We start from the raw sequence: 27,963 nt of genomic DNA on the forward strand, positions 1-27,963 counted from the left end.
TCTCAAGCCAGGCCTTCCGCCCCCCCCCCCCCCCCCCCCCCCCCCGCCGCGGCTGTCAACCATCGGCTCATTTTTCCCCCAAACCAGCAAAAAGAGAACTGCGAGCTCAGCACCGCTCCATTTCACAGGCTGTCAGCCCGGCAGCCCCTGCGTGCACGCCTAAGCCGCTCCCAACGTCAAAGGCAAGGCAGAGCCGCAGGCAGAAGGTGCCGGGACGGCTCGGCACCCACGAAGACCCGCTGTCGCTATTTATATCCCTCGCTTTCTGCAGGCAGTGGGTGGTGATGAGCAGGGTGCTGCTAACACCCCCCCTTGGGATTCTCCCGCGGGAATTTGCCCGGCTTCTCGCTCCCGATGGTGCCAGCCTGAAGCGGGAGCAGCAAACCCAGGGCACGAGGGGTGGCCTGGCACTGGGCTGGGGCTGTTGCTGGCGAGGAGAAGTCGGTAAGACATGCAAGAGGATGGGAGGACCCCGTGGCTGTGGAGGAAGAGGGACAGGGGAGACCCCAGCCACCATCGCAGCAGCATCCCTCGGCTCCTGGTGAGAAACCCAGCACTCGCCTGCTCTTTTCCATCGTTTATTTCAACTGTCACATTCTCACTTTGGTCACAGCTCTGAAAGGTTTTTTTTGGTAGCTGTTTCATTGTTTTTTCTCTTCTCTAATTTGAACCTACTTTCTGTAATATTATAAAATTATACAAGTACAGTAATCACCGGCTGGTAATAAATATACTTGTTAGTTCACAAAGTTAAAGTGCTTTGAGAAGGGATGTAAGAAGATTGAGAGGGGGGCTCTTGGAAATGTAGTGCAGTAGGAAGCTCGGCCCGTTGTCCGTAGTCTGTGGTCACGAGAGGCCCGTGGCACCTCTCCCCCTTGCCAAAAAGACCTCTCGGGCACTCCTGAGTGTCTCGGAGCAGGCACGAAGCGGGAGCTGTGCTGCTGTGACAGGTTACTGGAAGCATGAGATAACGATGCCCGCTCCGTTACATGGCCTGAGGCTGGGGCGTTTTGGCGGTCAAGAGGGCTGGGAAAGGCTTGGACAAGGTATAGGATCGCCCCTTGCCCACAGGCATGGGGAGATTACCCCATTTTTCACAGTTTAGTCTTGCTCGGAGACCTCAAAGCCCAAGGGAAGCAAACCTTGGTCCTCCCCTGTCCCCTCACTGCAAGGGAGAGAGGCAGATCTGCTCTGAGCGGTGGGGACAGGCGCAGCCCCTCAAGCCCCTTGGCATCGCCCTGAGATCGGTAGACTGCCACCTCTTTCCCTGAGGAAGCCCGGTCCCGCTCCCGGAGGAGAGGTGCTGGGAGCAGGGGCTGCCTGCTGCCCACAGATAAATGCCCTTAGCTGCCTGCAGAGGATTTGTGCGTTTAAAACTTCTTCCCAGGGCCTCCCCAGGTTTGGTTTGGGCTCTGCTTCCACCTTCCCTTCCTGTCCCCTTCGGTCTGTTCTTCCCCACACCCCAAATCTAGTCATCTTCCAAGGCTCTTCCATGCAAAATGCTAACTTTGTGCCTGCCCTTGCCTGCAGGTTTCCAGCACTAGTTCCCGATCTCCCTCCCATGTCAAAGCCAGCTGTAAAAAAAAAAAAAACAAACGAATAAACCAAACCCTAAAACCCTTCCAGTGCCTAATTCTCCAGACCAGAAGGGGACTCATATGTGACACTGGGAGCGTTCCAGCTGCTTGCCAACCCAAACAGACATTAGCCACTAAAAACTTGGAGGCATCAGTCCCCACTCGGAGCGAAGCACAGATCAACCAGTTAGAAAGGCCAAGGGCTGGCTCCTCCTCTTCATCACATGCACGTTCCCAAAGAGAGGAGTCATTGTGCCCTGAGAATCAGTGCATGCACATCTGTAGAGGTCCCCTGAACATCCACGCCCAGGGTAGGCTCAGGACGATAACCAGTACAGAGCTACCAGCGCGGGCTCGGGGAGTGGCAGACACCACTCCCTTCACACTGCTGGGTACTGTGAACGTCCCCCGCGTGTTAGGGGACCCCTTCCCTCCCTGTCCCCAAACCCTGCTCCATCTGGCCCCACAGTCACATCTTCCTCGCCATGACTCTTCCACCAAGGCCAAAGATAGAGGGGTTGCTGCCCAGGACCCCTTTTGGGACAGTCAAAGGAGCAACGAAGAGAATGGGGATCTCGCCTCAGCAGCGGATAGCGAGTGCAGGAAGAGCAGCAGCAGCCAGGATGGTGGGAACACAGTCCTGTCGTGTTCAGTGGAAGAGCTCCACCAGCACCACCATCAGGAGCAGCTGAAGCCAAGAGCCAAACGTCATGGTGGCCTGGCCCTTCTGGGACATGAACCTGAGCTGGTTCACCAGGCGCTCCTTCACCAGAGCCTGCTTGAAGCCATCCTCCTCCGAGATGCAGACATAGTGGCCGTAGTGAATGTGGCTCACGTTCTGAATGAAGTGGAAGCAGTCCTGCTGGGGGTGGGTGGTGTTGCAGGTCTTGATGAGGCTGTTGTTGTGGTACCAGTTGTAGGTGGCATAGTGGGACTCGATGGGACAGTTGAGGTAGTAGCGGGAGAAAGGGACGACTGTGATGTTCTGATAGTCATCTACTGGAAGAGATTGAGAAGGGAGGGATGAGACAGGCATCTCCAGGAACCATGAATTCCCCCGCAAGTCTGGAGGGAAGAACAGTTGGGTCAATGGGGATGTGTTACACAGCCATTTAATGACAATGGCAGGGCCTGACTCACGCCTGGTGAAGTCCATGGGACTCTTCTCCCTGGACATCAGCAAACACAGAGTTTGAGCCCTCTCACCCAGTTCAGAAATACATTATCTAGGGATTAACTGCAAGCTGAGACTTGCTTGGTGTCTTGGTCTCAGCATGGTCATTCCCAGTTCCCCAGCAATAAATTGCAACACCTGGCACAGCCCATACAAAGACCTGAGAATCAGTCACCCTGCCCCAAACGCCCCCTGGGGAAATGGCCTACAGCTCAAAACCTTTACATACCTTCCTTAATATCCCCCTTTTGGCACTTTCCTCGCCATGGGTCCAGGTTCAGGTTCTGATGTACCTCCCTAGTAGATGGGAACAAGCATTAACAAAGCAGTAATCTCAGGGAAGTAGCACTTCAGGGCTAGGAAAGGAATCGCCCATACAAGATGTGGTGGATCAGATAAGGAAGAAAGTTTAAACACCTGGGTAGGGAAAAACACACCCTGCACCCCCACTTAGGAGGTTGGTGGCCCAGCAGCTCACCACAATCAACTGCTTTAAACAGCATCACAACCAGCACAGCTACACACATTTCTGACAGCAGAAGAGAGGCTGGGTGCTCAAAAACCATTGACCTCTCCCTCCCCAGAGCAGGGGTGCTGCAGGAGGGACGAATCCCTGCAGAGGCACGGTTTTTGGGGACAGCGCAGACATCTGTACTGTTACTGCCTGGACATGATGGGCTCATCTCTCTCTGTGATGGGAAGATGGCCTCAAAACTATGTGCGGCCCTGGCCAGGAAGGGGAATACTGAGGGTCTGGGTATTTCTCACATGAAAGCAACCAGCAGAAGGTGATGGAGAAACAGCAAGCTGTTGGTGCCACGTACCGATTTAGATAAACCGACTGACAACTCCCATTGAACCACCCACAGTACGGGTCCCTTGCCAGCAAGCAGCTGTCACAGTTGTTGCGATACACCCTGCACATGTCCATGGGTATCTCCATGACTTTATTTGTTGAGCCGACGTACAGCATCGCCTGCAGGAGGGAAGCAGAGTGGCTGATCATAGGAAGCCCTGAAGCAACAGGGAAGATGGTGCCAAGTACTAATGGAATAGCTAATCTAGAAAGTGGTGCTCCCCAATTGATCCCTTCCACCTTATGAGTGTCTAGCACTTCTCCTGCAGCTTCACTGTGATACTGGGGTGGATTTCACCAGCGGGGCTGGTAGGTGTCCAGGCAATGCTGTCATATGTCCCTGTCATGGGAGGGGAAGCAGCCATCCTTCTCCCACCAGCCCTGTGTATAAATAAGTTTCCTCCATCAGTGACAGCAGTGTTGTCACCTCTGGGATGGAGCACCAGCGCTGTCTGACAGCTCATCTGCCAGCAAGGCTGGACACCGAGAGGGAAACTGCAGGGGGAGGAGAATACTGCTCTGGGATTTGGCCCAGGGTTCTTCCCTTGCCTCCAGAGGACAGGAGGTGTCTGAAAAGCTCCGTTGCCCACTGACCACACAGAGAGTTACCCAGGACTGGGGACATCAGCCCAGCTGTTAGGATTTAGCAAAGCATGCTGCGGGACCCCTTACAAACCCACCCAGAGGCTACTTCCAGACCCAGGAGCTGTCATTAAACCATCTGTCCTTGCCTCCTCTGCTGCCTGCTTTTAAAGCTACAGCCTGACCCACTGTTTTCCTTTCTGTGGAGCAGGCAGAGACCCACCCTCTTGTGGTCCAGGATCATGGACTGGATCGGGTCCTTCTTTGGGAAGACCTGGAGCTCCATGATGTTCTGCACCCCGTCCGGCAGTTCCACGATCTTGTGGATCGATCCCTTGTCTAGAAAGGAAGGAAGAGCCCTGATGAAGCATGCTGAGAGCAGAAAGGCAAGGCAGAGGGGCTGCAGGCAGGGGTGGGGAAGCCAGGCAGGGAACCAGCTCTGCCTCCAGCCCACGCTGTGGCAGGCAATACCCACTCTGCAGAGCCAGGCTTGACTGGATTCCTGAAACCACCCACCCAGAAAAGACAGGACCTTTCTCAGAAGGAGCCTGCTTGCTGTGCTATAAAATCATCCCCCAGACAGTAGTGTTTCCCACAGCAGAACCTTGTCATCCTCCCAGCCAAGAGCCATGAGGAACCCATTTCCCATTGCCCTTCGGGACCTAGCTGTGCCTGCTTTGATCAGCTGCACTGTAACGGCCTCAGCAAGAAAAACCAACCGCTCTCAAACTCTGCTCTGCTTTGATCACTGGCCTGTTCTTGTGTGAGCCTCATCTCACCGCTCGCCTGAGGCAGACTTGGGTCTTTGCCTTTCTGTTTTTCTAATTAAACTGACTCCCCTCCCCAGTTAAATGACTCCAAACTGGTGATTTAAGAAAACGAGAGTTTGGTGGAGGGGTGGAAAGGCAGATCCTGAGGGAACAGGGCTCAGGAATCCTCATTGTTTACCCTCTTTTAGTACTTGCATGGTTTCTCCCTCCCAAATAGTTGCTCCCTTCTCCACCATCAACCAGGGTGAGGTGAAAGATGTGACCCCAGGTCAGGCAGGGATTAGGACCCCCCCAGGTGCTGACCCTTGCCTCCATACCTGCCCCATCGAGGCTGGGCAGCTGCCCTGCCAAGCCCTGCATCTTGGAGCAAGCTCCCTGGCAGGACTCTGCAAGGCGTTAACTGCATTTAAGCCAAGGCTTTCGGCAAGATAAGAACAATCTGAGCATGCGTGGGCCCTAATCCAACCCAGGCCACCTACTGAGAACCATCTGCATTTTTTTAATCACAGATTAGGAAACAAAAGCCCCAGAAAGACCCTCCACAAGTGCCAGTGAACAAATCCCAGCACAGAGCAGAAAAAGGGATGAGCACAGCCATAGGGACCAAGCCCAGGGAGGTAGGCAGGCAAGAGAGGGAAGCGCTGGGTTAGGGACCTTTGCACCTTCTGGGCAGCTGCCTGACTGAGCTCGCCAACCTTTTGCTCTGCATCCCGTTCACCTGCAGCTGAATTGCCTTGGCCCAGCTCTGCAGCATCTCCGGCTGCCCCAGGACCTCTGGCAGCTATGATCAGCTGGCTGTGTCTCCAACCAGAGGTGCTGGCCTCGTAGGAAGTCTGTGCTGCTGCACGAGAGCAAGCAGTGACAGGAGATGACAGAGTGGGTCCCTTTCCAAAGGATTTCTGGTTGACAGTGTAAAGCTGCTCCTGGGGAGAGCTGTGCTACCCCTCCCTCGCCCTAAAAACACTTAGCCTGAGACCTACCACAGGCTGAAGCAGCCCAACTGGGTAAATCCCATGTGCTGGGATTCTGCTTTCAGCCTGTCTTTGCCTATGCAGCCAAATTGGATGCATTTAGCTATACTGGGACTTGGCAGCTCTTTTCTGCTTGACAAACATATGCCAAGCTGGGAACAGAGCCCCTTGTTTCACTCTGCACTGGGGGTCTCGTCTGCTTCCCTTGGGTTCCCTGCCCTCAAGGGGAAAGCAAACTCCAGGGAACTCCAAAGGGCTCCCAGTACCTGTTGCCAGATAAAGCACATTGTAGCGGCGTCCGTCACCCGCAGAGACCTCGTGCACCCCAATCTTCTGGTAGCGGTGCTTGTTGTGGAATAAGGGGCTCTTGGTGGGGGAGAGGGGCTCCACGCGGTCCTCCACCTCCGGGTGGCTGTCAGCTATTTTGAAGGTCTCACTCGGGGTGTGCTGTCCAGAGGAAACGCACTGTGGCAAGAGGGGACAAAAGCCACCATCAGATTTAGACAGATTTAGACATCCCTGAGGATGAGACTTGAGGGCAGGAGAGCAAAGCAGGGCACAGCACGGATACCTCAGCCCAGAGGAGGATGCCCAGGCATGGCGCACAAGCCTGCCTTGGGTGTAAACACAAGCCCTGGGGCTGCTGTGACTGTGCTCGTGTCAGGTCCCACACAGTGATCTCCTCTGCAGAAGTCATGGTTTAGGAGACTCATGCCCTGTGAGTCCTCCTCTACGCACCCAGAGGCTTAGGGGAGCCTCCCCCCACCCTGCTGTTTGCTGCCAGGTCAGTGCTGCACTCAGAACCGCAGGGCTGGGCTGCAGGTTGGCTCGGTGAAACCCGCGGGGCTAGCAAACACAAGGCTAGACATTGTCCTCCAGCTTCACACACGAGAGCTCACAGATCTGTTTGCCGAGGCACGTAAGAGCCTGTCTCCCCTTGCTTTCTATGAAGGCGTTGGACCTTATCCAGCCTCCTTTTGTTTCCATCAACAAACCTCAGATCCTTCTTGCAGTGCCTACAACCTTTCTCGCTGCCCCAGCTCTCACCTGGCTGCTCAGTGGTGGGACCATTCCCTCACCTGTCCCAGCTACTCCGACAACTGCGGTGGCAGAGCAGGGACCAGCTCTCCTGGCCTCGGGAGGCCTCTCCGCTTCATGTAGGCATCTTTTATCACTCACTCACCTGCCCAGGCTTGATCTCTGGGTTGGGACCATTATAGCCTTTGAGTCTGGATGTCCGAAACACGTTGTCAATGTCCCCAAAGGAATAGACGCAAACAGCAGAGCTTCCCCTGCAGGCAACAAGACAAAGAGAAGGTCAGGGAGACGCTGGCCATCACCCCTACGGTTGGGGCACGGCTGTGTGCATCGCGCCTTCGCTGACCCTGCCCACTGTAGCTGTTTTCCACCCATGTACCTGCCAGAGAGACTCAAGGGCTGAAAGAAAGGATTTGGCCCATGGGACAGGACATCCCTCCATTTTGCAAAGACCCTCACCAGGTGTTTGTGAAGAGCCCATAGACTTTGGAGTGCCGCCAGTTACTCGCAGGGACAAAGAAAACATCTTGCAACCAGTTGAAGTTGCCCTTGGTGACTGGGTCAACACAAATCAAGCTGGCCTTCAGGAAGGTGGTCCACTTGGAAGCAGAGAGCGAACTGGTTCCCCCTTTATCTTCCTGGGGGAGAGGAAAAGCAGGGAGTCAGGGTTTGGCAGAGAAGAACACAAAGTCCTCCCTGTCCAGCATCTTGGATGGATAACTGGGGGATGCTCCAGAGGTATATTTGATGCTGGTCACTGCAACAATCATGTACCTCTCTAACATCCCAGCGAGACAGAACAGGGCTTTCTCTCCCCTACAGGCAAGATGGGAGCCAGAGGATGGGAAGGCCAAAGGACGTGGCCGTCCCCCATACAAACTCTGTGGCAGAGGAGAGAATTGAGCCCGAGGGACCACATCATGTGCCAATAACACCAGGTGAGCTGGCATGTCCATTTGCCACCCTGTAACACTCTTGCCTCCCCACCATACGCTGTTCCTGTGGTACCTTACACAGCTGGGCCACTCGGGAGATGTTTCTAGGGGCCTCAGGGCTCTTATCCGGGTTGTCTTCACGAAAGAAGTAGTAAATCTTGTCCTGGTGAGGCTCTTCGTGCCTTAATGTGGTGGCTTTGACAAACTGAGGGTCTGTAAAGGGAAATGAGCCATCAGAAAACCTTGGCCTGAACACACACGTTTCCTCTGAAAAGCCACCAGTGGGGACCAAACCAGCGTGCTCTACAGCTAACCACTCACCCTCAGACAAGATGAGGAAATGCAAACACCGTCTGTGCTCCAAGCAAAGGACAGGTCCAAGCCCATCCTCTACACCTGACTGGTGCATCGCACTAACAACCGCTCCTCACATGCACCTTTCCAGTGGGTTCCCCTTCCTCTCCCTCCTGCCCAACTCCACGCACTCGTTCCCTTGAAGGTGAAGTCCCCAAAGCCCAGTGAAGCCTCGGCTGCTTAGCAGCAAAGGAAACCAGCTCTCCCTTCTTGCGCAACGGAGCTATTATCATAGAGGAAGGCTCCCTCGGTGGGAGCTAGCTGCAGTGTTGTTTGTGTTTGCTGCAGAAAACCCAATGATGCTCTTCCTATTAATACACCACTGCCATAAAGGGCATCCCCAGCAGCGGCCAGCTCCCTCTGAGCATTGTTAGTTGACGTCCCTGTGGCCAGGAGTTCTGTGTAAGCATGGGATCAGCCTCGCGGCTCTGGATCTATCAGTTTTGTTTGCTGGTGCCTTGGTTGCCTCCTCCATTGCCCTGCATGTACAAGTTCTGTTTTGCCCTGGTGTCATTTTGATTTGATTTTTTCTTTGGCCAGGGGTTCAATAATCTCCCATTTCCCAGTGTCACTGGGGAGGCTTGGGGGAAGGCAATGTAATAAGCTCATGGAAATTGAGGAGGCTCCTGTCTCTCTATTCCCCACGCTGTCCCATGCACAGCCCAACATGTTCCTGCCTCAAGGTCTCACCCCAGCTGGGGATTTGGAAAGGGCCACTGCCCAGAGCAGAAGTTGTTCTTCCTGTTTCCACCACCGCACAGCAGCTGATGGGCACCTTTACACAACCATATTTTCTTCCAGCATCTGACAGGGGACTTGCCACCCATTTCTCTCCATTTCCCTATCTCCTCACCCTGAGCGAGAGGAACTCACTTGTCAGTTGTTTTGTCCCAGAAGCAAAGAGGTGAAATTCCCCTAACTGGCAGCAAGAGAGCTGGAGGGAGCCGCTGGGTCCCCTCCTCACTGGCATTGCGGACGGAGATCAGATCAGCTCTCTCCACAGCTCTAGGGATGACCGAACCCAAACAAGCAGCTCTGGAGTTACACCCCAGCTGGGCAGAGAGGATGTACCCCTCCAAGCTGTGCTGTGTACTACGGCCCACACTTGTGGACTGACAAAAAGTCCAACTGATCTGCCTGGTGGGGCAAAGTGGCGGGTCCCACACCTTCAGGATCTCCCCCACACTTACTCTGCATCACTGTGTCGCTTGTGTAGAGCTCTCCACCCCCCCTCACTCGACGGAAACGGGGTATCTTGCCGTTCTGCTGGCTCTTCTTGATGGTGGAGTAGATGTCATGACCTGTGGGATAGGAAGGCTCATTTGCAGTGGGCTGTTTCCAGAGGGGGCAGAAGGGTTTGTGAGAAGAAAACGAAGAACCAAGAACTCTCTGGGCACACGGACTCACAGAGATGGTGGATACAGGTCAAGAAACCCAGTCCTCACTGCCTAGGACTGAGCAGGACTGGCAGGACTCCCCCAGTCCTTTTACTTAAAGAGTGGCAGGGACAGATTCTTGCTCTACCTCTGGGAAGGATCCTCATCTGTCCCTCTGCCAGGTCCAGAGCAGCGGAGTTACTGCAGGACCCTCCTTCCCCCTGTTTCCATTGCACTCTAGCCTCCCACACAGAGACCCAACACCCACACCCTGGACAGGAATAAACAACCTTGTGCCATGCCCTGTTCTAGAAGGATGTGCATTTTGATGAGGCAAAAGCAAGAAGCACTAAGGCCGATTGCCAACTAGAGCAGAGGGACAAAGCCCTTGGAGCAGCCTCAAGGTGCCCCTTTTTGTTACAGAAGGCCCAGCCTTCCTGCACAGCACTACGACTGAAAATATGCCAGCAGTCAGACTTACCGTCAACGACAACGAGGGTATTCGAGTCAGGGGTGAAAGGAGCAATACCTCTCCCATCCCACGAAGCGCTCTCCTTTCTCTGCGTCTGGGTAAGGACAGAAATGGTCCCTAAGTGTGATCAGCTCAGGGAAAGCAGGGGAGCCAGGTGCCCACATCCACCCCTGGGGCAGGAGGAAAGCAGCTCACCTCGGCTAGCACAGCCCAAATGAGGGAAGGACGTAGCCCATTGTTGAATGGGCCAGGCAGAGCCCAGGAGGTGGGCAGGCAGGAGGTGAGGAGAGGGGGGCTGTGACAAGTGAGCACAGAGGTGGCACATGCGGACATGTGCTGTCACAATAAGCTCCTCGAGGGAGCTGGTATTTGGGCATTTCAGAGCATTCTGAGAAGGAGGGGGGATGAGGGCACCATTTTACAGATGGAGACAGCATGAAACAAAAGAGCAAGTGCTTTGCTCTGTTCCCATCACAGGTGGCCACAGCATACCAAGTTCCAGCAGGTGGGAGCGCAGGCGCCAGTCCCACACACTAACATCCCATCTCCATACTTCTCCACTAATGTGAGGTAATTTTTATTGTCCTCCTGCAAGAGAAAGAAGAGGAGCATGAGTGGCTGCGAATGGCAGAGCACAGCCCCACAGCTCCAAGCCCGCAGCACCACCAAGCACACCGCTATATGGCTTCTTAGTTTTTTCATAGGCCTTAAAGCCAGAAGAGGAAACTAGTATCATCTCATCTGATCTCCTGCTCCACAGGCACTGGAGGTCTTCACCCAGAGAGAGCACGTGAGGAGCATACACAGTTCCTTCCCCAGCAATCCTGCAATACAAGTCCTCCAACCCTCACCCATATAGCTGTTCCATATGCTGTTCCACCACAGGTAGGACCTACCAAATTCCCAGGCATCATGCACTGTCCTTCATTTTTCACTGGGAAGTCTTCCTAAGATAAAAAAAGAGAGAGAGATGCTTTAATTCCTTCCCTCTAAAAGCCAACTGATGTGGGCTCAGCCCCATCCACTACATGCTAGTCACTCTCTTCACAAGAAGCAAAACATGTTGGCAAGAAGGTCATTAAACACTGCAACACAGCCCTTTTCCCCACCTCAGCATCTGAAAACCCTTGGGGAGGCTGGGCTGGATCTCTCAGGCCCTCAAGGTGATGGGGAGAAGTGGAGATGCAGGGCCGAAGTGGCAGGCATGACTGGCAGCCAGCCTGGGCTGCTCTCCAAAGGATTTCGGGAGAGGATCTATTGTTGTGAGGAATTGGGTGTTCAGTAGTGGGTGGTGGTGTCCGAGGGTTGGGACACATGAACTACGTTGTTGCTGGGAACAAGAAGGGAAGTATCTGGGCGCAAACTTCAGCAACTGACTTGTTTGAGAAGGACAAGAAGGGGTCATGAGAAAGCCAACTGGGGGGGTTTTCCTGCTGCATTAACTCCATCCCAGCTGATCCAGAACTTCCTGCTTTTGAGGAAAAGCAGCCTGGGCTCCGACAATAGAAAGGGATGGGAACATAGCTTCTCCCCGGTGACATGAGTCTGAGCATCCCTTCTCATGCTAAAGAAAGGGTCCCTCACCAGAAAAATCCTCCCTCTGGGACAGCAAAGACCTCAGGAGGATGACAGCCTGGGAAGAACCCGCCCATGGCCAGTGTAGGCTGCACCCCCCTTGCTGCAGCCATTCATCATACTGATGTTGCGGCTTCCCGGATGGATGGGGCAGGCTGCGGAGAGACCAGACCCTTCCAGGCCTGACTTCATGGCTGGCAAAGACACTGAGCAAGGTATCTAGCATTTGGGCTGTGAGATGGATGCTGGACACTTTCTTATTGCGCTCCAGGGCCAAACTTGTTAGCAGAGCATCCTTACTGTGTAGTTGTCATAGGTTGCAAAGTCGTAGTAATAAAGCTTTCCCTCTCCCCCGATGTAGATGGCTGAGCTGTTTTCTTTATGATAGAAGACCGGGTACTTCTCACTCCTGGGAAATGCATACTCTTTCGCACCTAGGAACAGCACAGAGGAGACACTCGTCAGGGGAACCGCAGCTGACTGCAGAGAGCACCCGCAGCCAGCTCAGACTGATCAACTCCCTTTCCGTGCTCTCAGAGTGATAAGAGTAACAAGGACACGGGGCTGGAGGTCCTCTGGGATGGCTGGCCCAGCACCAGGCAGGCAGGGAAAGGCAGCTCCCAGGCTCAGAGCTGAGCTATTGCCCCCTTGGCCCCAGGGGACAGGAGAGCTGCACAATGGAGCGGCCCGCCTGGCCCCTGCAGGGCTGGTGATGGAGGAAGAGAAGGAGGAAGGGGAACGTTGCTGCAGGAGCTCTTGTAGGAGAGCAGAAGCTCAGAGTTCCTCAGAACTGGCTCTGCAGCAGCCAGGTGAGCGCTGCCTTCCCGCCTGCTCTAATGGCCGAGTGCCTCCTGCCTCCCAGCTTTGAGATGAAGGGCTCCCTCCCCTCTCCAGCCATCCTCTGACAACACTCCAGGCACCTGCCTTGTAGATTTGGCTCCTGCACCCTCTTGCATTTGACATGCCTATAGTTTTTTGTGCCCTGCTTTGGGACCTTACACATGTTTAACTGGAGCTGTGAGTTCTTATCTGGCTGAATGGGAGAGGAGCTGCTGCACTGCCTTACAGCTGGGGGTCAACCTCCCTGTGCCCACAGGGTAGATCATCTCCTACCAGCCACAGCCCAGCATCACACCTCTCCTCACCAGCCTCCAGCTGCACTGTCAGCATCCTCCCTCCAAGGGCCAGGAGGCATGGACAGGGTTTGCAGCCCCCCGGCCAGAGCCCACATGTGACAGGGGAAGGGTGCACGTAAAGCCGCAACTCGTGGGCTCCACGCCCCAGACGTGAGCAAGAAGTGAGCTGCAAGACCTAGGACCCATGTCACAACTGGTTGCTGCAGATGGGAGGCTTTCCAGGCTCAGCTGGGAGGAAGAACTGCCTGTCCTCCCCTCTTTCCTTCCTCTTTCACCTTCTAGCTTTTCCGGCTCCTCTTTCCTGAAAATATTCTCCCTTCCCATCTGCATTGCCAGCTCAGGTGTGGGAGGCTGGCCCTGCACTGCAGCGGAGTTGTGAGCCTCCTCCCCTGGGGCTTTTGCTGTGCCTGGATGGAGTCTGCTGGTCCTGCATCCCTCTCCGGGATGGTGCAGCCACATCTGGGCAGCTTTGAGCAGCCGTGTTGGGGCCCAGCTCCGCGGCAGGGTGCAATGCACGCAGCACACATGCACTTCCGTAGGCTATCCTATCCCATACTGTAGTTTGCAGCAACGACATAGGAGGTATTGCTCCTCCGAGAGGGAAAAGTCTCCAGTTGGGACTGACCTCTGCTTAGCATGACAGGGCACTCCATTTTCATCTCTCCCTCTTTTCCCTTTTCGAAATAAGAGAGGGCCTCTCTCCTGGCAAGTGCTGCTGCTCCCAGCAGACAAAGGCTGAGTCTGCCTCAGGAGCTGGCTGCCTGCACAGACAGGCAATTAATCAGTGGCACGTGTCCCTCTCTATTTATAGGGGCACTTGGCAGGACAGGCAAAGGACAATCTTTGCACAGCCCAGCACTCCCCCTCTGCCTGGAGCACACTGCGCAGGGGTCCTGCCAAGGCTCCGCAGAGCCGTAAGCAAAAAAGATGTATTAGAGGTCATTGGGGCTACTGAATGCCTGCTTGATTTGCGGCTTTTTTCTCCACTTCAGTAGCTAGTCGCACCTCCTCGGGGTCTCTAATCCCTGCAGCGTTAAACGGCACGCAGCCAGCAAGGCTTTCCCATCACCGGCTTGGCCAACAGGGGCTGCTGCCAGGCACCGCCTGGTGATGGGAAACCCTGCCAGGCCCACCAGCCGCTGTTTCGCAAGGGCACTTCAGCCGCAAAGAGAGAGGGTGGAGGTGTGCCATGGTAGAGAAACTATCACTGCCCTCCAGCCCCCAGCTTCTTGCTAATGCAACACCTCCGGGCTGCACTTCCCCTGCACCGTGGGACAGAGGCCATGGAGCTGCATGGCAGCAGGGGGAGGATTCGGCAGTCGGGACCCCGTAGCCAGGAAAGCTCGGCTGGAAGGCACTCCCTGCCCGCTCCCCATCCCCTCCCCAGCCCTACCGCCTCTCCTCTGTCCGAGGACTCAGAAAAACTCCTGAGCATATGCTTTGCCTGCTGGAGAAGCTGGCATTGAGTCTTTTCAGAGTGACTGTGCAACTCATTTGCCTAAGTGGCCCTACAAGCGGGAAGCCAACCGGGCATGACAGCTAGCCTGGGGAATCTCATCAGCCACAGACTCAGTCTATGCTTGCCGGGGAAGAGAGGACTAATCACCTTTTCACCATCCCCCTTCCCAGGAGACCTCAAAATCCCCTCTTGGCCCAACCTGCAGAGCAGGCAGGCAACAGCCCGCGCACACGGGAGCCCCTAAAGCCCTTCTCCCCCATCCAGCTACCACTGCCAGCACAACCCATCACCAACACGCTGCAAGCAGGTCTGGCCGTACTTCAGCAAAGTTTACTCTTGTTTTCAAACCTCCAGCCCAGCCCCTAAATTTGCTGCTAATCCAGGAAAATATACACCTGCAGCCATTCCCCACTCCTCTTCCTCCACCTCACCCTTTTACATACTTCAGCCCCACGTGCTCCTATTACCTTTGATTTCGTTTTGAGGCTTTTTCACAACACTGCCTCTTTCTTAAGCTCAGCTCTGAGAGCTGTGACAACCTGAAAGGACACACTTCTCTCCAGACAGCCAGAAACAAATAAGCCCAAACCAACAATTTGGTTGGCACCAACGTATTATTTATCCTACTGCTCCCCGGAGACCACACTGAATCACTAAGCTGAGAGTAAACAACTCTGCTAGCCAGGGCCCAGAAATGTGTTTGCAGCTCCAGAGATGGTTTAACTTGATCTGGAAGGGAGCCTTTTAAAGGTGTTTCCGTGAGCGGGTGCCGAGATCCCTCTGCCTCCACATCAGCCCTCTGGCTGACCTGCAAAGCTGGCCTTCAGCCCCCGCTCTGCCTTAAACAGCTCGGCTTAGGCAAGCGGTTTGATCCCCTTCGCCTCTGCTTCTCATCTGGCAGGACTGGGGAGAGCTGCCCGGCACCCCCAGACCGGGAGCCTGGGTTATAAAAGGCTTCAAGAGCTGGGGATAATGAGGCAGAGGGCATCTAATGGCCCACACTATGTCCCCAAAGAAGGGGACAATCCTCTCCTCGCAAGTCCAAGGCTGCTTTTGACACTGCAAAGAAAGGCTCGCCACCCTGGAAGCGGGAAGGCATGACCTTGCCACCACCCTCCCTCTGAAATCAAGTCCGGAGCTTCAGAAGACACAGGGCTCATTTCCAGAGCCTCACTAACCCCGCTGAGTCCCTTTGCCTGGCATTTACTGCAAACCCCACCGTCAGCATGCAAATCAATGGCACAATTGTCAATTGAAATGCAAACCCGGTCCGGAGGAATGAATGGGAGAAAGAGCGGCTTTGTGCTTTGCAGGCGAAATGGAGAGTACCACACCAGATTGAAGAAGAATACTATTAAATGAGGGAGAAAGAGGGAGCCCGGTGCATCTCGGAAGGATGCCTGCAGGGTGAGGTAACGGAGGAGGAGGAGGGAAAGGAAGAGGGAGATGCTCTGGATGAGATGGGGGCGGGCAGGCGTGTCCTAAACACACACAGAGCAATGCAGATAACAGACAGAGCAATCTTGCTTCCCAGCTGACCGGGGCATAGGATGAAATGGGCTGGCCCTCCTAGACACAGCTTGGGCAAATCTGGCTTTAACGATATGCTGAAGGGCTCTCTGGCTCCCTTTGGGTTCAGGAGCCCCCTTCAGAAAGGCACCAAGAGCCTGGGCAGAGCCTGGTCCTCCCCAGCACCACGGCAAGGTCCGATTCCCAGAGAGTCCCAGAGCTTTGTGCAGGGGGGAAGCGTGCCCCCCACCTCCAGAACAGATGTCCAACTAGAGCAGCAGCGTGGGCATACAGCCTCATTGCAGGCAAACTCAACAACTCAGCTCTTATCCTGGCTGGAGGGCTGACTCAGCTATGGCGGTCCTTCTCCCCTCCGCACTCCACCGCTCCCCAGTCTGGCAGCCAGCTCCAGCATCCCAGACGCTCAGCTTAGTCACTGGCTTGCGTGGCTCTCAGCACCAGTAGCGGGCGAGTCTTTGCAGGTCTGCTGTTCACTGATACTGGGGGAGGACTACGTCTCCCTAAAATGGGGGTGATGGTTCAAATCTGCTCTGGTGCCAGCATTTTAAATAAGGAACTGAAATAAAGCTTGGAAAAAAATAAAAAGGGAAGGAGGACAAGATAAGAACCCGCTGCTTCTTTGGAGCAGCGCTGATGCAGACAAGAGGCAGATCCTTCACTTGCTGCTCATAAAACCCTTGTTAAGTGGGACCCCCCTTGGAATATGAAGAGAAACCAGGCAGGGTATGGGGTTTACCTGCTCCCTGGCATTACCCGCTCCACACCACAGGGCCTGTGCTGCCCTGAGCGGGGGAAGTTCCTTTAGCTAAGCTGCCTGTATTCTCTCAAACTCTCCTACTGCTGCCGTATGATGGGGACACACAGCTGGGCCACCCGCCAAATGGCAAAATGGGATTTAAACTGGTGCAGCGCCGAAGCTTGCCACCACGGTGAACACAGCCAAGTCTTTGTCGCCGCCACGCTCCCCGACACCCAGGCAATCCACCCGGCAGCCCCAGGAACTCTCGCTATAACACGTTATAACGCTGTCAGTCATCACCGTCATGCATCCTACGCTCCCTGGCACTACGCCGATGACAGTGCCACCTGGTCTGCTGCCTGTAGGTCTGACAGCAAGCACGCTCCTGCTTGAATCACGGCACTGCTCGCATCATTCTCCAAACAATTTCTCATTTCCCAGGTTTTATTTCTTCCTTCCTGTTTGAATAGACTGAACAGATTACGACCTTGATAGCAGCATGTCTCTGCTGCAATTAGACCGGGATTGGCTCTGACGGCAGAAGGAAAAGCTACCTTCTCGATGCTGACTCAAGGACTGGCAATGCAGGGAGGTCCCCTGGGTCTCGTCCCCTCCACCTGTGCAGTGCGGGTCTGGCCATGAGTCAGGGCTGACTGTGTGCTCTAGGCTCCTGCACATCATGCCGCTTTTGGGAATGAGAGCCGTCTCGATTCGATGACATCGATCCCTCTTCCGCTCCCCCAGCTCACATAGGATGCGTGACAAGCAGCCCAGCATGGGCAGATTGACTGCTTTTCTTTAAGGGCCGGGAATGTGATTCAGGTCCACTGCCTTAGTCACCCACTCTGGGGTCAGGCCGCCTGGTCCCAGATCCAGCTCTGACATCACTCTGCAGTGCAGTTCCAGTTTCACTATTCCCCCAGGCAAGACCAGGAGGATGATCCCTGGATTTCCTACCTGCTTGGTGAGATACTAGCCCCAGGAGCCCCCCCAGAAGACGGTCCCCTCTAAGGGGAGCATGGGAACTCACAGCACCCACCCCGGAGGGATGGAGACACCCCACGGGGCTGCCATGGGTCCCCTCCATCCCTGGGAGAAGGACTGGACTGACGAACCACACTGCTCCCATCCAAGAGCCACACGCCGTCTGTCTCCCCAGCTCTGCTGCGGATGCCAGCAAGAAGCCAAGCTGCAATTTTTTTTACAATGATCTATAAATTCCCAAGTTGAGACATTTTGGAAGGAGGAAGTATGTCTCTGGGGAGCTGTTGTGCTCACCGAGCAGCTACGTTTTCCTTCCCCCATGACTTTGCCCAGAAGGAGCAATGTGACACAAGGAAACCACAGTCGGGCCAGGGAGGTGCTCCCCAGAGCCCTGCTCACCCACCAGCTGTCTCCTTCCCAGGGGATGGACGCCTCGAGCAGTCTGATGGGATTCTGGGAACCAGCAGATCCTGCAGCAACAGGGTTTTTTATAGGAATTTGTCTCTAGATGAGATGACCCAGGAGGGACACTCTGGAGGGGTTTGCTCTGACCTGCCATGGAGTAATTGAAGGGCTGTGAGCTGCAAGGTCTCCAAGACGCCACCGGCCAACACACCTTGTGGAAAATGATACACTTTTGCCGGAAGGGTTTCTGAGAAAGGGGTGAAAAGGCAATACAATGTGGGAAACCACTTCCTTCTCATTGCTCACGAAAAAAAACGGGCCCCTTGTTCCCTCCTCTCCCCAATGCACACCACCAGCACGCTGCCGAGGGATTTAGCTGCACTCCTGGGAGTCGGGATCCTTACAGCCACCTCTCAGCGCGGGGGAAGGAGAGGCACAGGCTGAAGGATCGCCCCCTCAGGGAACATTGCTCAGTGTGCGGGGCAGCCCCGCACCATTTCAGTTCAACCTATGCTCCAACACCAGTCATTTCTCAAAGAAAGCAAAATAAAAAGAGCAGAACCGATACAGCCCCATCCCCTCTAGATTTCTATCCTGGACCCCTAAGAGCTCCCTCCAGAGCCAAATATCATCCTTGTCCCTCTCTCACTCCCTCCCTGTCCCCTACCTATTCAGCTTGGCACGAGGTAGCAGACTGGGAGCATGGCCATGATCTGGTGCCCATCAGCCCAGTGGCTGGCGCGTCTCAAAAGGGGTTTGTGCTGCCTGCCTTCCCCTCCTGGTCCCCCCTCTCCCCTGCCGTCTTTTCAAGACGCTTGCAGGGACTCCCCCAAAACTCCTCTGTGGTATGAGTCTGCCATGAGCCAAAAGGCATTGGTGAGCAGCAGCGGAAAACAGGCAACCAGAAAGAGTGCTAAAAATGTCACTTCCTGAAGCGGGACCAGACACAGACACACGTTTCCTGCTCCTTAAAGCTCTCCCTGCTCCCCTAGGGGCTCTCCCTGCCACGGGGAGACCCCCAGCTTGTGTCTGTGCCCACCTTGAGAGCCTTACACAGCAGCCACGCTGCTTAAATCTCTCCTCTTCCTGCCCTGAGCACGCAGCACAAGCTTGAAAACCACGGGTGAAACACAGGTACACTCATTTCTAGTACCGACTGCCGGAGTCCAAGAGCAGTCACCGGCTGTGACCAGCAGCTCTGGAAAGGGCAGGGCCTGGAAAGCAGATCGAACAAGCCCTGTTGCAGGCATCAGTCATCTCCTACATATTTCATAACCGACACAGCCTCTCCCACCGGGGCAGGGAAGGGCCAGGTAGGGCAGCAACACTGCGAGGTCAGAGCAGCTACCTTTGCTTTACCCAGCCACTCCCAGAGATGCATCCCAAGAGTGCGTGTGTGACCAGAAAGGATAGAGTAAGTAAGATGGCTTCCCAGTAAAGGCAAAGTGCTTTCCCATCAGCCCGGGGCAGGTAAAAGCCCTGACCGTAATTTTCCCATGCCCTGCATCCTGTAGGAAAGGTTGCGGTTCAGTTCCCGAAAGCAGCACAGCTGAGAGCAAGGGCTTGGGCTGTGTGCTGCTCTCCATTTTCCATCTGTGACCACCATCCTTCACATGGAGAACCAGTGAGCCCAGCACTGGGCAACACAGGCAACCCACAGGAGATTGGACGTGTAGCCCTGAACCCTTGCTAAGGGGTCCATGCGCTTCTGGGAAACGCAAAAGAAAGTGAGATGTGAAAGCACGGAGGGGAGACATGCAGCTGGGAAGCCCACGTTACTCAAACCCAGACCTGATTGCCTTACACATTTCACTCCTCTTTCTTATTTTAAGTTCGCAGCAAGTCAGAGCGATGGGTTTAATCTGTTTGGTATTTCTCATCCTGTCTCTCCCCCAAGACAGTTTGGAGACAAGCAGCATTTAATCATCTGCCAAGAAACCTCATGCTATCTTTTCGCACACCCCTCCCCGACTGCTTCCGACTCCCTCTAAGCACTCCTCCGAAGGAAAGAGCAAGGCCATGGATATATCAGTAACATCCACGGCCTCTCCACAGCGGGACTTTTCCACCCTCGGCTAAGCTACATTCCTGGCTGCCCACCATACAAGGCTGCTTGCCCTTTCTTTGGCTTCTTCCCCAACCGCTCCTGAAGACCCTGCAATCACGGGGTGCTCATGCGGCTGCTTTCTGCTGCCCTCGAGAGATCCCTGCCATCAACAGCAAAATGCTCCAGAGCAGAGAAAACAATTCAGCCCGCATTATCAGGGACATATCCTACAAAAGCTCTCAGCCTGCTCGCAATCCAAATGCCCGGGAGGGCTGCGCTAGCACAGCAGAAAGGCTCAAGCTCGCAGAGCACACTTTAACTAGACAAATAGGCTTTTTTAGAGTTACACTACAGAAGGCAAATATGCTGGCGCATTAACGATTTCCACTCTATTTCTGGTAAGCTCTGGAGCATCTTGGCAGCCGGCAGCAGCACTCAGTGCAGGGGTGAGCGAGAGCATGAAGAAAGAGGAAAAAGAAAACCCTCTCGGTTTGGTAACCCAGCTGCTAGGCATGGGCATGCCTGCTCAAAAGCTCTTCCGAGAGCTATGCAGCCTATATCCCCTTTGCGAGGGGCCTCCAAGCCGGAGGCAGAGCCAGCATCGGTCCCAAACGCCCACTCAGCCAGCAACAGAAGAGACCCCCAACCTGGGCAGGAACAAGCCTTGACTTCAAAACCTCTGCCATCAGGCAGGGCTTCATGAGCACAGGCAGCGCTGCAGGGCTCCGCTTACCCTCTAAAGGCTCGAATCAGAGTGCTTCGTGCTCCAGGTTTCTCCTTTTTAAACACAAAATGACCATACGACAGGCATGGCAGCGTTTTCTACGCATACTAACACATTACCAATATCCCCTGGCCCCCGCTGCCTGCTCACCGCCCCCCCCAAATTATGCAGCACTGAAGCCTGTGCCTGCAAGATGAGCCCAGAGCCTTTGATTTCACGGGTGCAGCTTGTCATCTAGCACATACATTTTTCCCTACCAGCCCTGAAGCCGAGCTGCTTGCTGCACCCTACGGATTGCGGATGCTAAATTTAGAGCCAGGTTTTGTTACTTTCCAAAAGCCATTCTTCGTAATGACAGTCCCGAGCCGTGCCGTGTTCCTGGTGTAAGCTAGGGAACTTTGGCCTGTGATTATGGTATTTTATTATACGGTCACTGGAAGAACGGCAGAACAACAAAAGGATTCTTTTAGCAGGAGAGCTGCTATCTGGAGAGCACGGCTGCCCCTCACACTAGGAAGATCAGTTTCTAGAGACTGAATTATGATAAAAAACCTTCCAGAATAAAAATTGTCCCAAGCACCTCTATGCATATCCACCAGCAAAACCAGACACTTTACCTTTTAGCTTAATTGGCAGCCATCTCCCACCTCCCTGCTGCTGGTTAGGGCAGGGCAGCTGAGAAACCCTTCTCGGGCACATGCCCTCTCCTCCCAGCCCAGGGGAGGCTATCCAGGAGGTGGGCATGGGGCGAGGGGACCTGTGCAGCCCCCCACAGGGCCTCCAGCCTCTGCAGAGGTTTAAAGGTGGGAAGAGAGACCTGTGGCTCTGAAGCAAGGATGAAGTTTCAGTTCCCTACAGAAAACAGATGAGATTATGCACGCAGCAAGGGGCCTTTCTTGCTAGATAGGGAAGGGCCCTGTCATGCTCTTTGCAGCCCTCTTACCTGCTGCTGTAGGCTTCCCACCCCTGTAATGAATGTCAGCTAGGTCTCAGCCCTGCAGCCTTCTGGATTTGTGCCAGGGAGGGCCACGCAGACCTTCCTAGCATCCCCTTTCTGCCTGCTTGACCCCCGCCAGCGGGAGTGCACAATATCCAGTCTTCTCACGTCTATCTTTGGCTGCAGCACCGCATTGCTCAGACTCGGAAAGCCAAACCACTGTGTTATAGTCAATTGTTTGAAACCAGACGCTCAGATCAGACTTTCCAAAACTTGTGTTATCCAAGATACGAGCAAACCCATGGCCACGGTTGTTGTGAGCAGCCCAAGGGCAGGTGTCTGGCTGGGACTGTCCGTGCATTCCCCAAGGAAACTCCTACAGCTCCTTAAACTTGCAATGCCCTCTCCCTCCCAGTCCACGCATGCCTGATAAAGGAGAATAATTTAACCCAAGTGGGTAATTAGATGTGGAATCATTGCTGCAGGAGAATGCTGACACCAGTCAACAGGGTTCAAACTGGGGACTGGATATTTATAGCACTAGAGAACCAGAGTTGTCATTAAAGGAATATTAGGTTTATTCTATGAAGCCTGTTGCTCCAGACTTAAGCCGCTCTGAAATTAGTAGAGATGGCAGGAGATGCTTCAGCATCCAGCTCCTGTGGCACTCTTACAGCATTTCTCTGTCACACCAGACGCAGTTAGACACAGCCTACTACAGCGGGTGGAGCTGGGATTGAAAAGAAAAGGGTGCCCAACAGGAGGAACAAGTCCTATTCTTGGAGCAACCAGGAATAGTTGCACACCATAGGATGTAGCTCAACAGGAGAGGGCTGGATGCAAAACAAGCAATTTCCTCCTTCCAACTCACCTTCCAGCCCTTTTTCTGGATACAAGCTTCTTTAAAAAGCATTTTGTACTTACTACTTAAGATTTAGTTTGCACTCAAGTACTCAGGCTTAGATTTAGTTTGTCCTGCTTTAAGGCATCAAGATGGACTACATCAACTACAGAAAACCTTCCCAGGCCAGTTTTCTGCAATTCTGACCCTGAATCAGCCCGAGGGCTGGCACAGAGCTGGGCAGCAGGTCAACAATTTGCATCTGTCTCTCTCTCCCAGCCCTGAGCATTTCAGCGCAGCAGCCACAACTTTTATTATTAGTTTGCCCATGCCTGTTGTTTTTGTGTCACGCTCTTGCAACAGGAGGTGGTTGTGATTCACTCGCTTGGTTTGTTTTTCTTTTTCAATCTGTGCACAGCAAAAAATATTTTCAACCAACATTTTATGATACCAGCATCACTCACCCTGTGAAAATGAGCCGTCTGCAGAAAATAGCATTGCTGGGAAAGTGAGAAGCTTTCTCCTGGAAATGTTGATGCTCCGAGAGCTTCATGTGAAACTGTCCTACAAAGATGTTTCACACCCATGTGGACTGCGGCTCCTGAGAAAACCGTGCCGCTGTCACTGAGGAGTAAAAGCTGGTACTAGCACCACGATCTCTCATTTTGCCACCACTCCCCATCAGTACGAGTTCCACCTCATCTCTGGTCAGCTCTCCTCCTCCTTTGCTAGCTGAACGCAGCACCGTTGCACCAGGTCCTAGGAGAGCTCTTACAGCACTCAGAGGTTGCTTGCCGGCACAGTTTTCCCATGGCAAGGAGAGGCAGCTGAGCTTGGCAAAGCCCAGGAGCTACTACAGGCAGCACGGGCAATTTCCAGGAACTCCCATTTTGACTCCCCCACCCCGTGACCCAGGGCAGGCTACAGCCAGTTTACCCAGTCGAGGCAGCCAAGGGTCAAGTATATAATCTTTCTTTTCCCCTGAAGGACCTGCTTATCTTCTGCGAGCTACACACCAGCTCAGAACCCATCCCCTCCAGGTTCCAGCCTCATCTGTCAATGAGAAATCAGGGAACAATTAAAACTGTCAGACCCCACCCTACCCCAAGGTGTAAATGCAGCAGGCAACCAGAGAGGGGCTGTGAGTTTGTCTCGGATCTACACACATGCAGGGACAAGACAATCTTAAGCATGGCAGCAGCTAAAAATTATTCCTGTTCTGGCACCAAAGGCCACAGGCTATAGGAGCCTGACCCAGCCCTCAGGCTCCTTGTTGTCCTCACTGCACTCCTCTGCTCTCCCAATGCTCAGTGACTTTGCGGTCATGAGACAGCCAGCCTGGGATGCCACCCTCCTGCTCTGTACAGAGAGGCTGTATCTGCCTGCTCTGTCACCCAGACAGCTCTGCCCAGCCCCGGGACACAGCGGTCTCCGTCTCTGCAGATGGATCAGAAGAGTAAACACAGTATCTGTGCTGACAAGCAAAAGCTCAGTGTGGGATGTGAACGCACCTTTTTCAAAGCAAAGCCCAGCTGGTCAGCGTTTAGTTAGAAAAATACATGGAGGCAGGGGGAGGATAGAAATAAAAGGGAAGATAAGCAAGAACACAGTGTGCAAGGTTGAAGCACTTGCCTCTGCGCCAGCCCAGGCTGAACTCACTCCCACTCTGCAAATCTCAACAGATAGGGAACTTGCTGTTTGTAGTCTTCCTTCGTTAGGACACTGGGGAGGGTAACAGCCAGAAGAGATCCTGACCCATCTGTGTGCTGGGTCAGCTGCAAAGGGGAAGAGGGGCAAAGTCCTTACCAGGAAAAAGGATCTTAAGCACTTCAGATGTGACCAGTGGTTTGGAGCTGACCTCAGCCCTTTGCTCCGAGTGTCCCTACACTCAGAGGAAGAAATCCTGCAGAGTCAGATATGTGTTCAGATATGTGTTACCCAGCCGGACCCGAGAGCCGGCCACCTGTGCCGGCTGCTGGGAGGACTCCAGGAATCCCTCGCCCTGCCTTTGGTGGCAAACACTCCCAAGCACACGTTGAAACGGGGCTGACCTTGGGGAAAAGCGTGCCCCTTCCTTACCCCCTCCTGCACTGCGCTGCAGCATCAGGGAGGCAAAAGAAAGGCAGAACAGCAGCTGCAGCCAAGGCTTCGGGGCTGGCTTTATATGCACTGCATTCATAGAAAAGCAGATCCGCAGAGCATGGTGCTCCAGCCAACCACTGCCACAAGTCCAAGTCCCCAGGACTGTGAAATTACTTAAAGCCAGGCAGCTCCAAGCACTGAGACAGGCCAGCTCAGTTCCTTTGTCTTCAGATCTGAGCTCAGGATCGTGCCTCCTAAGCCCAGCTACATTTTTCTCCCAGCTCTCAATGTCCCCTCACCTATTTCTTGCTACGAAACCGGACAAGAAGGGACCACAGGGTGAAACAGCAGAGCAGTTCAGGCTGCCTGCAGCGAGGCCAGGGCTCTCTCCCCGGGTCTGGCGGGGTACTGGTGAGGGGAGCAAGGCTGAGAGATGGAAGGGCAGCTGCAGCTTTGCCCAGCACCAATTTCCTCCTCTCTCCCAGAACTGCAGCCCGGAGAGGGATCCCACACACATATTCTTCCCTCCTGGAGAGAGCTGGGCTCTGGTCAGCACCAGGAATATCTCCCTTCACCTGCAGGGCTGTAATGTCTCTAGGTGTCTTTGCTGAGGCTGCCATACCTGGTGCTAGTGATGGGCTGTGGCATGTAAGAAATTTAATTATGTGAAGAGCTGCCAGGTCCCACAGAGCCCAGGGCTGAGGCCAGCGTTGCACCACGGCAAATGCAGCACGCCAGGCCCAGCCCCGGCACGAACACCCATGCAGATGTCCTGGACTGCTGCTCTTCGTCCCGCTCCCAGCCTCCGGGACCAGGACTCGAGCCACAAACCAAGCCCGGCAACACTGTCACCCCCACAGCGAGGGATGAGCCTCTACACGTGGATGTAAACAGCAGCAGTGTGCTGACCTGCAGGCTTTATTAAAGATGCTGTGCTTGCCTTTCACTGTGCCTGGAGCGTTGGGGAAGTTAAAGAGGGCCCCCTGCCACCCACCGCGTCCCCTTGGCCCCTGTCCCATTTCTTCATCCTCCTCCAGAGCCTCCTCTCCACCCTCCTCCTCACCCACACACCCACTTCCTAAAGGGCAGAGGTTATGCTGAGCAAAATTTAATCTGTTTAATAGGACACATGAGTGTCTCCTAATGAGTGTGCCACACAGCTACCTCTGATACCTCCCCAACTGAAATCCCTCTTGGCCTGTGTCCCAGCTAAGCTCTCACTGAAAAAAAAAAAAAAAAAAAAAAAAAAAAAGAGAGGAACAGAGATAAGCATAAGCTGATCCCTGTGCAGGGAAGTGTCCTAACACTAATTGGCTTTGGTGTTTCTCGGTAACAGATCCTTGCTGTCAGCGCCAGGAAAGCCACCGTCTGACACAGATGCAGGGAAGGGCCAAATGACCATGCTGCGTGTGCGTCCCAAGCACAGCCCACAGAGACAGGTGGAAATCAACCACCCGAGCTTGCTCTTCCCCCTCAGCACAGTTTTACTCCAGGACAGGCATTTCCAAACAGACCAGACCCCTGTAATTCAAATTCCCCCTGCCGCCAAGCAGCACAGGGGAAACGTCTATAGAGAAATATGTGACCCCCATCCTCTGTTCAGTCGCGGGCTCCGTGCCTTCTCTCCCTTTTGCATCCCGTTTACTGAACCACTTCATTTCCCAGTGAATAAAACAAATGACACAATACAAGGAGCAACCTTTCGCTGCCCTCCCTGCCGGTGTCTCTCCCTTTTGTGCGAGGCCACCTCCGAGCCACGCACCCACCGCCCTTCCCTCTGCTCCTGGCCCTTCATCCACAGGCAGCGATGGGCCTGAAGAAGAAGGGCATAATAAATAACAGCAGAAGAATAACAGATGGCGCAGAATAAACCACGGGAAATTTGTGTCCTCTGAAGTTGTCGGCGAATAGGAAACACAGAGGAGCTGTTGTACTGCAGAGCAGCATGAGATCCGCAGCTCAGCTGAACCCGCCGGCTTAGCCAAACACCAGAACCGCCAGGGACAAGACGGGGTCTTTTGTTAAAGCCTCCCTGGAGGGTATTAATCAAAAAGCTTGGAAGACATACGATAAAACCAGTAAACGTTAGTCTGCTCTTTTCAACACACGAAGCTTGGGCTGTGCTCTAAGCTTGCTCCTTGAAAACATTTCTTTGTTCAGTTTCTGCTAAGATCAGATCTGATTATAAGTCCTTGCGTGCCATTTCAGACATATGTATTTTCTCAGAGAATAGAGATCTTCTGCAAATATTTACTCACAAAACTCATTTGCAGCTAACAGGGTAAGTACATCACATGAATGCGAAGATTAACTGTATTATGCAAATACACTTCTCCATTTCTCCCTGCAAGTTAGGGGAAATGGTTACTGTGTCTGTTTCAGGGCTTTTCGACAACCTTTAATATACCCAGCTTGTAGGAAAATGTTTTTAGAATATATAAAGGAAAGGACTTGGCAAGAACAGGGATTTAATATTCAATTAAAAGCAATCAAGGAGGCCAGAAGCCCCTTCCTGAGACCACTGGCATTTTAGCTCATTTTAATGAGAGCCAAAAGTCTCCCCGAAGAGACAAAAGAAATAAAACAAGACTAACTCTTCTCAAAAGACAAGACATAGGTAGAAAACACACGGCGCAGGGAGCAGCTGTCAGCTGCAGACGCCACTGCATCTCAAGGTTGAAGCCGACCGCAGCCCAGGACTTACCTTGCGGAGCTGTGATGATCCTGGGGTTCACCTTGGAGCGCCCCGCTGCCCACGCACCCAGCTGGCTGGCCCACAGGGCCACGAAGAGGGCAACGGGCGACCTCCTGCTCATTTCTACTTATTCAGCGAGCAGAGATCATGAGCTTGTGAGGCTGACAGCTGCATCGCTTGCCTTATACAAAAGAGTGGGCAGCCAATGACTGAAACAGAGGGCGGGACTATGTTTAACTTCATAGGAAGCAACCCTTATAAAAAACAAAATCCAAAGTGACTCTTTTCATTTAGCACCTGATCTTCAGCCATTGGTATCTGCAGGCTTTGCTGGGGTTTTTGGTCCTTCCTTCTTTTTTTTCCCCTCCTCCTGTAAGGGGAAGGTGGGAGTCTGATGGCTTTGTTCACCTTCAGGCTCTTGAGAAAAGAGGCAGCTGACCCAAGCCTGGCAATCAACTTATCACAGAGGCTTGTAAGAGGAATATTAAGGTTGATATGAATTAAATAAGAATAAAAAAATATGTGTGTGTAAGAACACATGGGAAGCAATAGCAGACCAAGGGTGCAGAGACTGACAACAAAGGATGCCGCTCCCAGTTGCTCAAATAGAGGGACGTGTCGAGGACAGAAAGCCACGCTTGGATAATGTGGCAGCAGGAACAGCTGGCTAATAGGAAACCCCGCTCTACCATGAGGAGGATGCA

General features: G+C 53.8%; 1 protein-coding gene across 3 annotated transcripts; it reads right to left on the minus strand.

Annotated features, from left to right (window-relative positions):
• Positions 1–564: 564 nt before the first annotated feature.
• On the minus strand, positions 565–27,459 carry SEMA7A (semaphorin 7A (JohnMiltonHagen blood group)). 3 transcript variants are annotated; one of them, XM_009469644.2, is made up of 14 exons: positions 27,269–27,459; positions 11,981–12,114; positions 11,002–11,052; positions 10,598–10,693; positions 10,115–10,199; positions 9,448–9,558; positions 7,977–8,116; positions 7,428–7,606; positions 7,114–7,222; positions 6,197–6,395; positions 4,413–4,528; positions 3,576–3,727; positions 2,981–3,048; positions 565–2,576 (listed from the first exon to the last, which is right to left on the minus strand). In XM_009469644.2, the coding sequence occupies exons 1-14, from the start codon at positions 27,378–27,380 to the stop codon at positions 2,227–2,229; spliced, it is 1,902 nt and encodes a 633-aa protein (XP_009467919.1). In that variant the 5' UTR covers positions 27,381–27,459; the 3' UTR covers positions 565–2,226. The 3 variants fall into 3 exon arrangements, with proteins under 3 accessions (XP_009467919.1, XP_087601004.1, XP_087601006.1); XM_087744878.1 differs by having other exon boundaries at positions 565–2,573; positions 27,269–27,457; XM_087744880.1 differs by lacking the exon at positions 27,269–27,459 and adding an exon at positions 22,947–23,314.
• Between the last annotated feature and the right edge of the window lie 504 nt (positions 27,460–27,963).

This window comes from Nipponia nippon, unplaced genomic scaffold (genome assembly GCF_047370975.1).
Source record: "Nipponia nippon isolate SJK-2023a ecotype South Korea unplaced genomic scaffold, ASM4737097v1 scaffold_9, whole genome shotgun sequence".
NCBI classification, from domain to species: domain Eukaryota; kingdom Metazoa; phylum Chordata; class Aves; order Pelecaniformes; family Threskiornithidae; genus Nipponia; species Nipponia nippon.

Bases quoted from the DNA above. Each gene is read 5' to 3' on its own strand.
- SEMA7A (XM_009469644.2), bottom strand. From the start codon at position 27,380: ATGAGCAGGAGGTCGCCCGTTGCCCTCTTCGTGGCCCTGTGGGCCAGC. The intron at 10,694-11,001 runs GTAGGTCCTACC...TTTCTCTTGCAG, and splicing joins GCATGATGCCTGGGAATTTG to GAGGACAATAAAAATTACCT. The intron at 7,223-7,427 runs GTGAGGGTCTTT...TGTTGCCTGCAG, and splicing joins GGGCTCTTCACAAACACCTG to GGGAAGCTCTGCTGTTTGCG.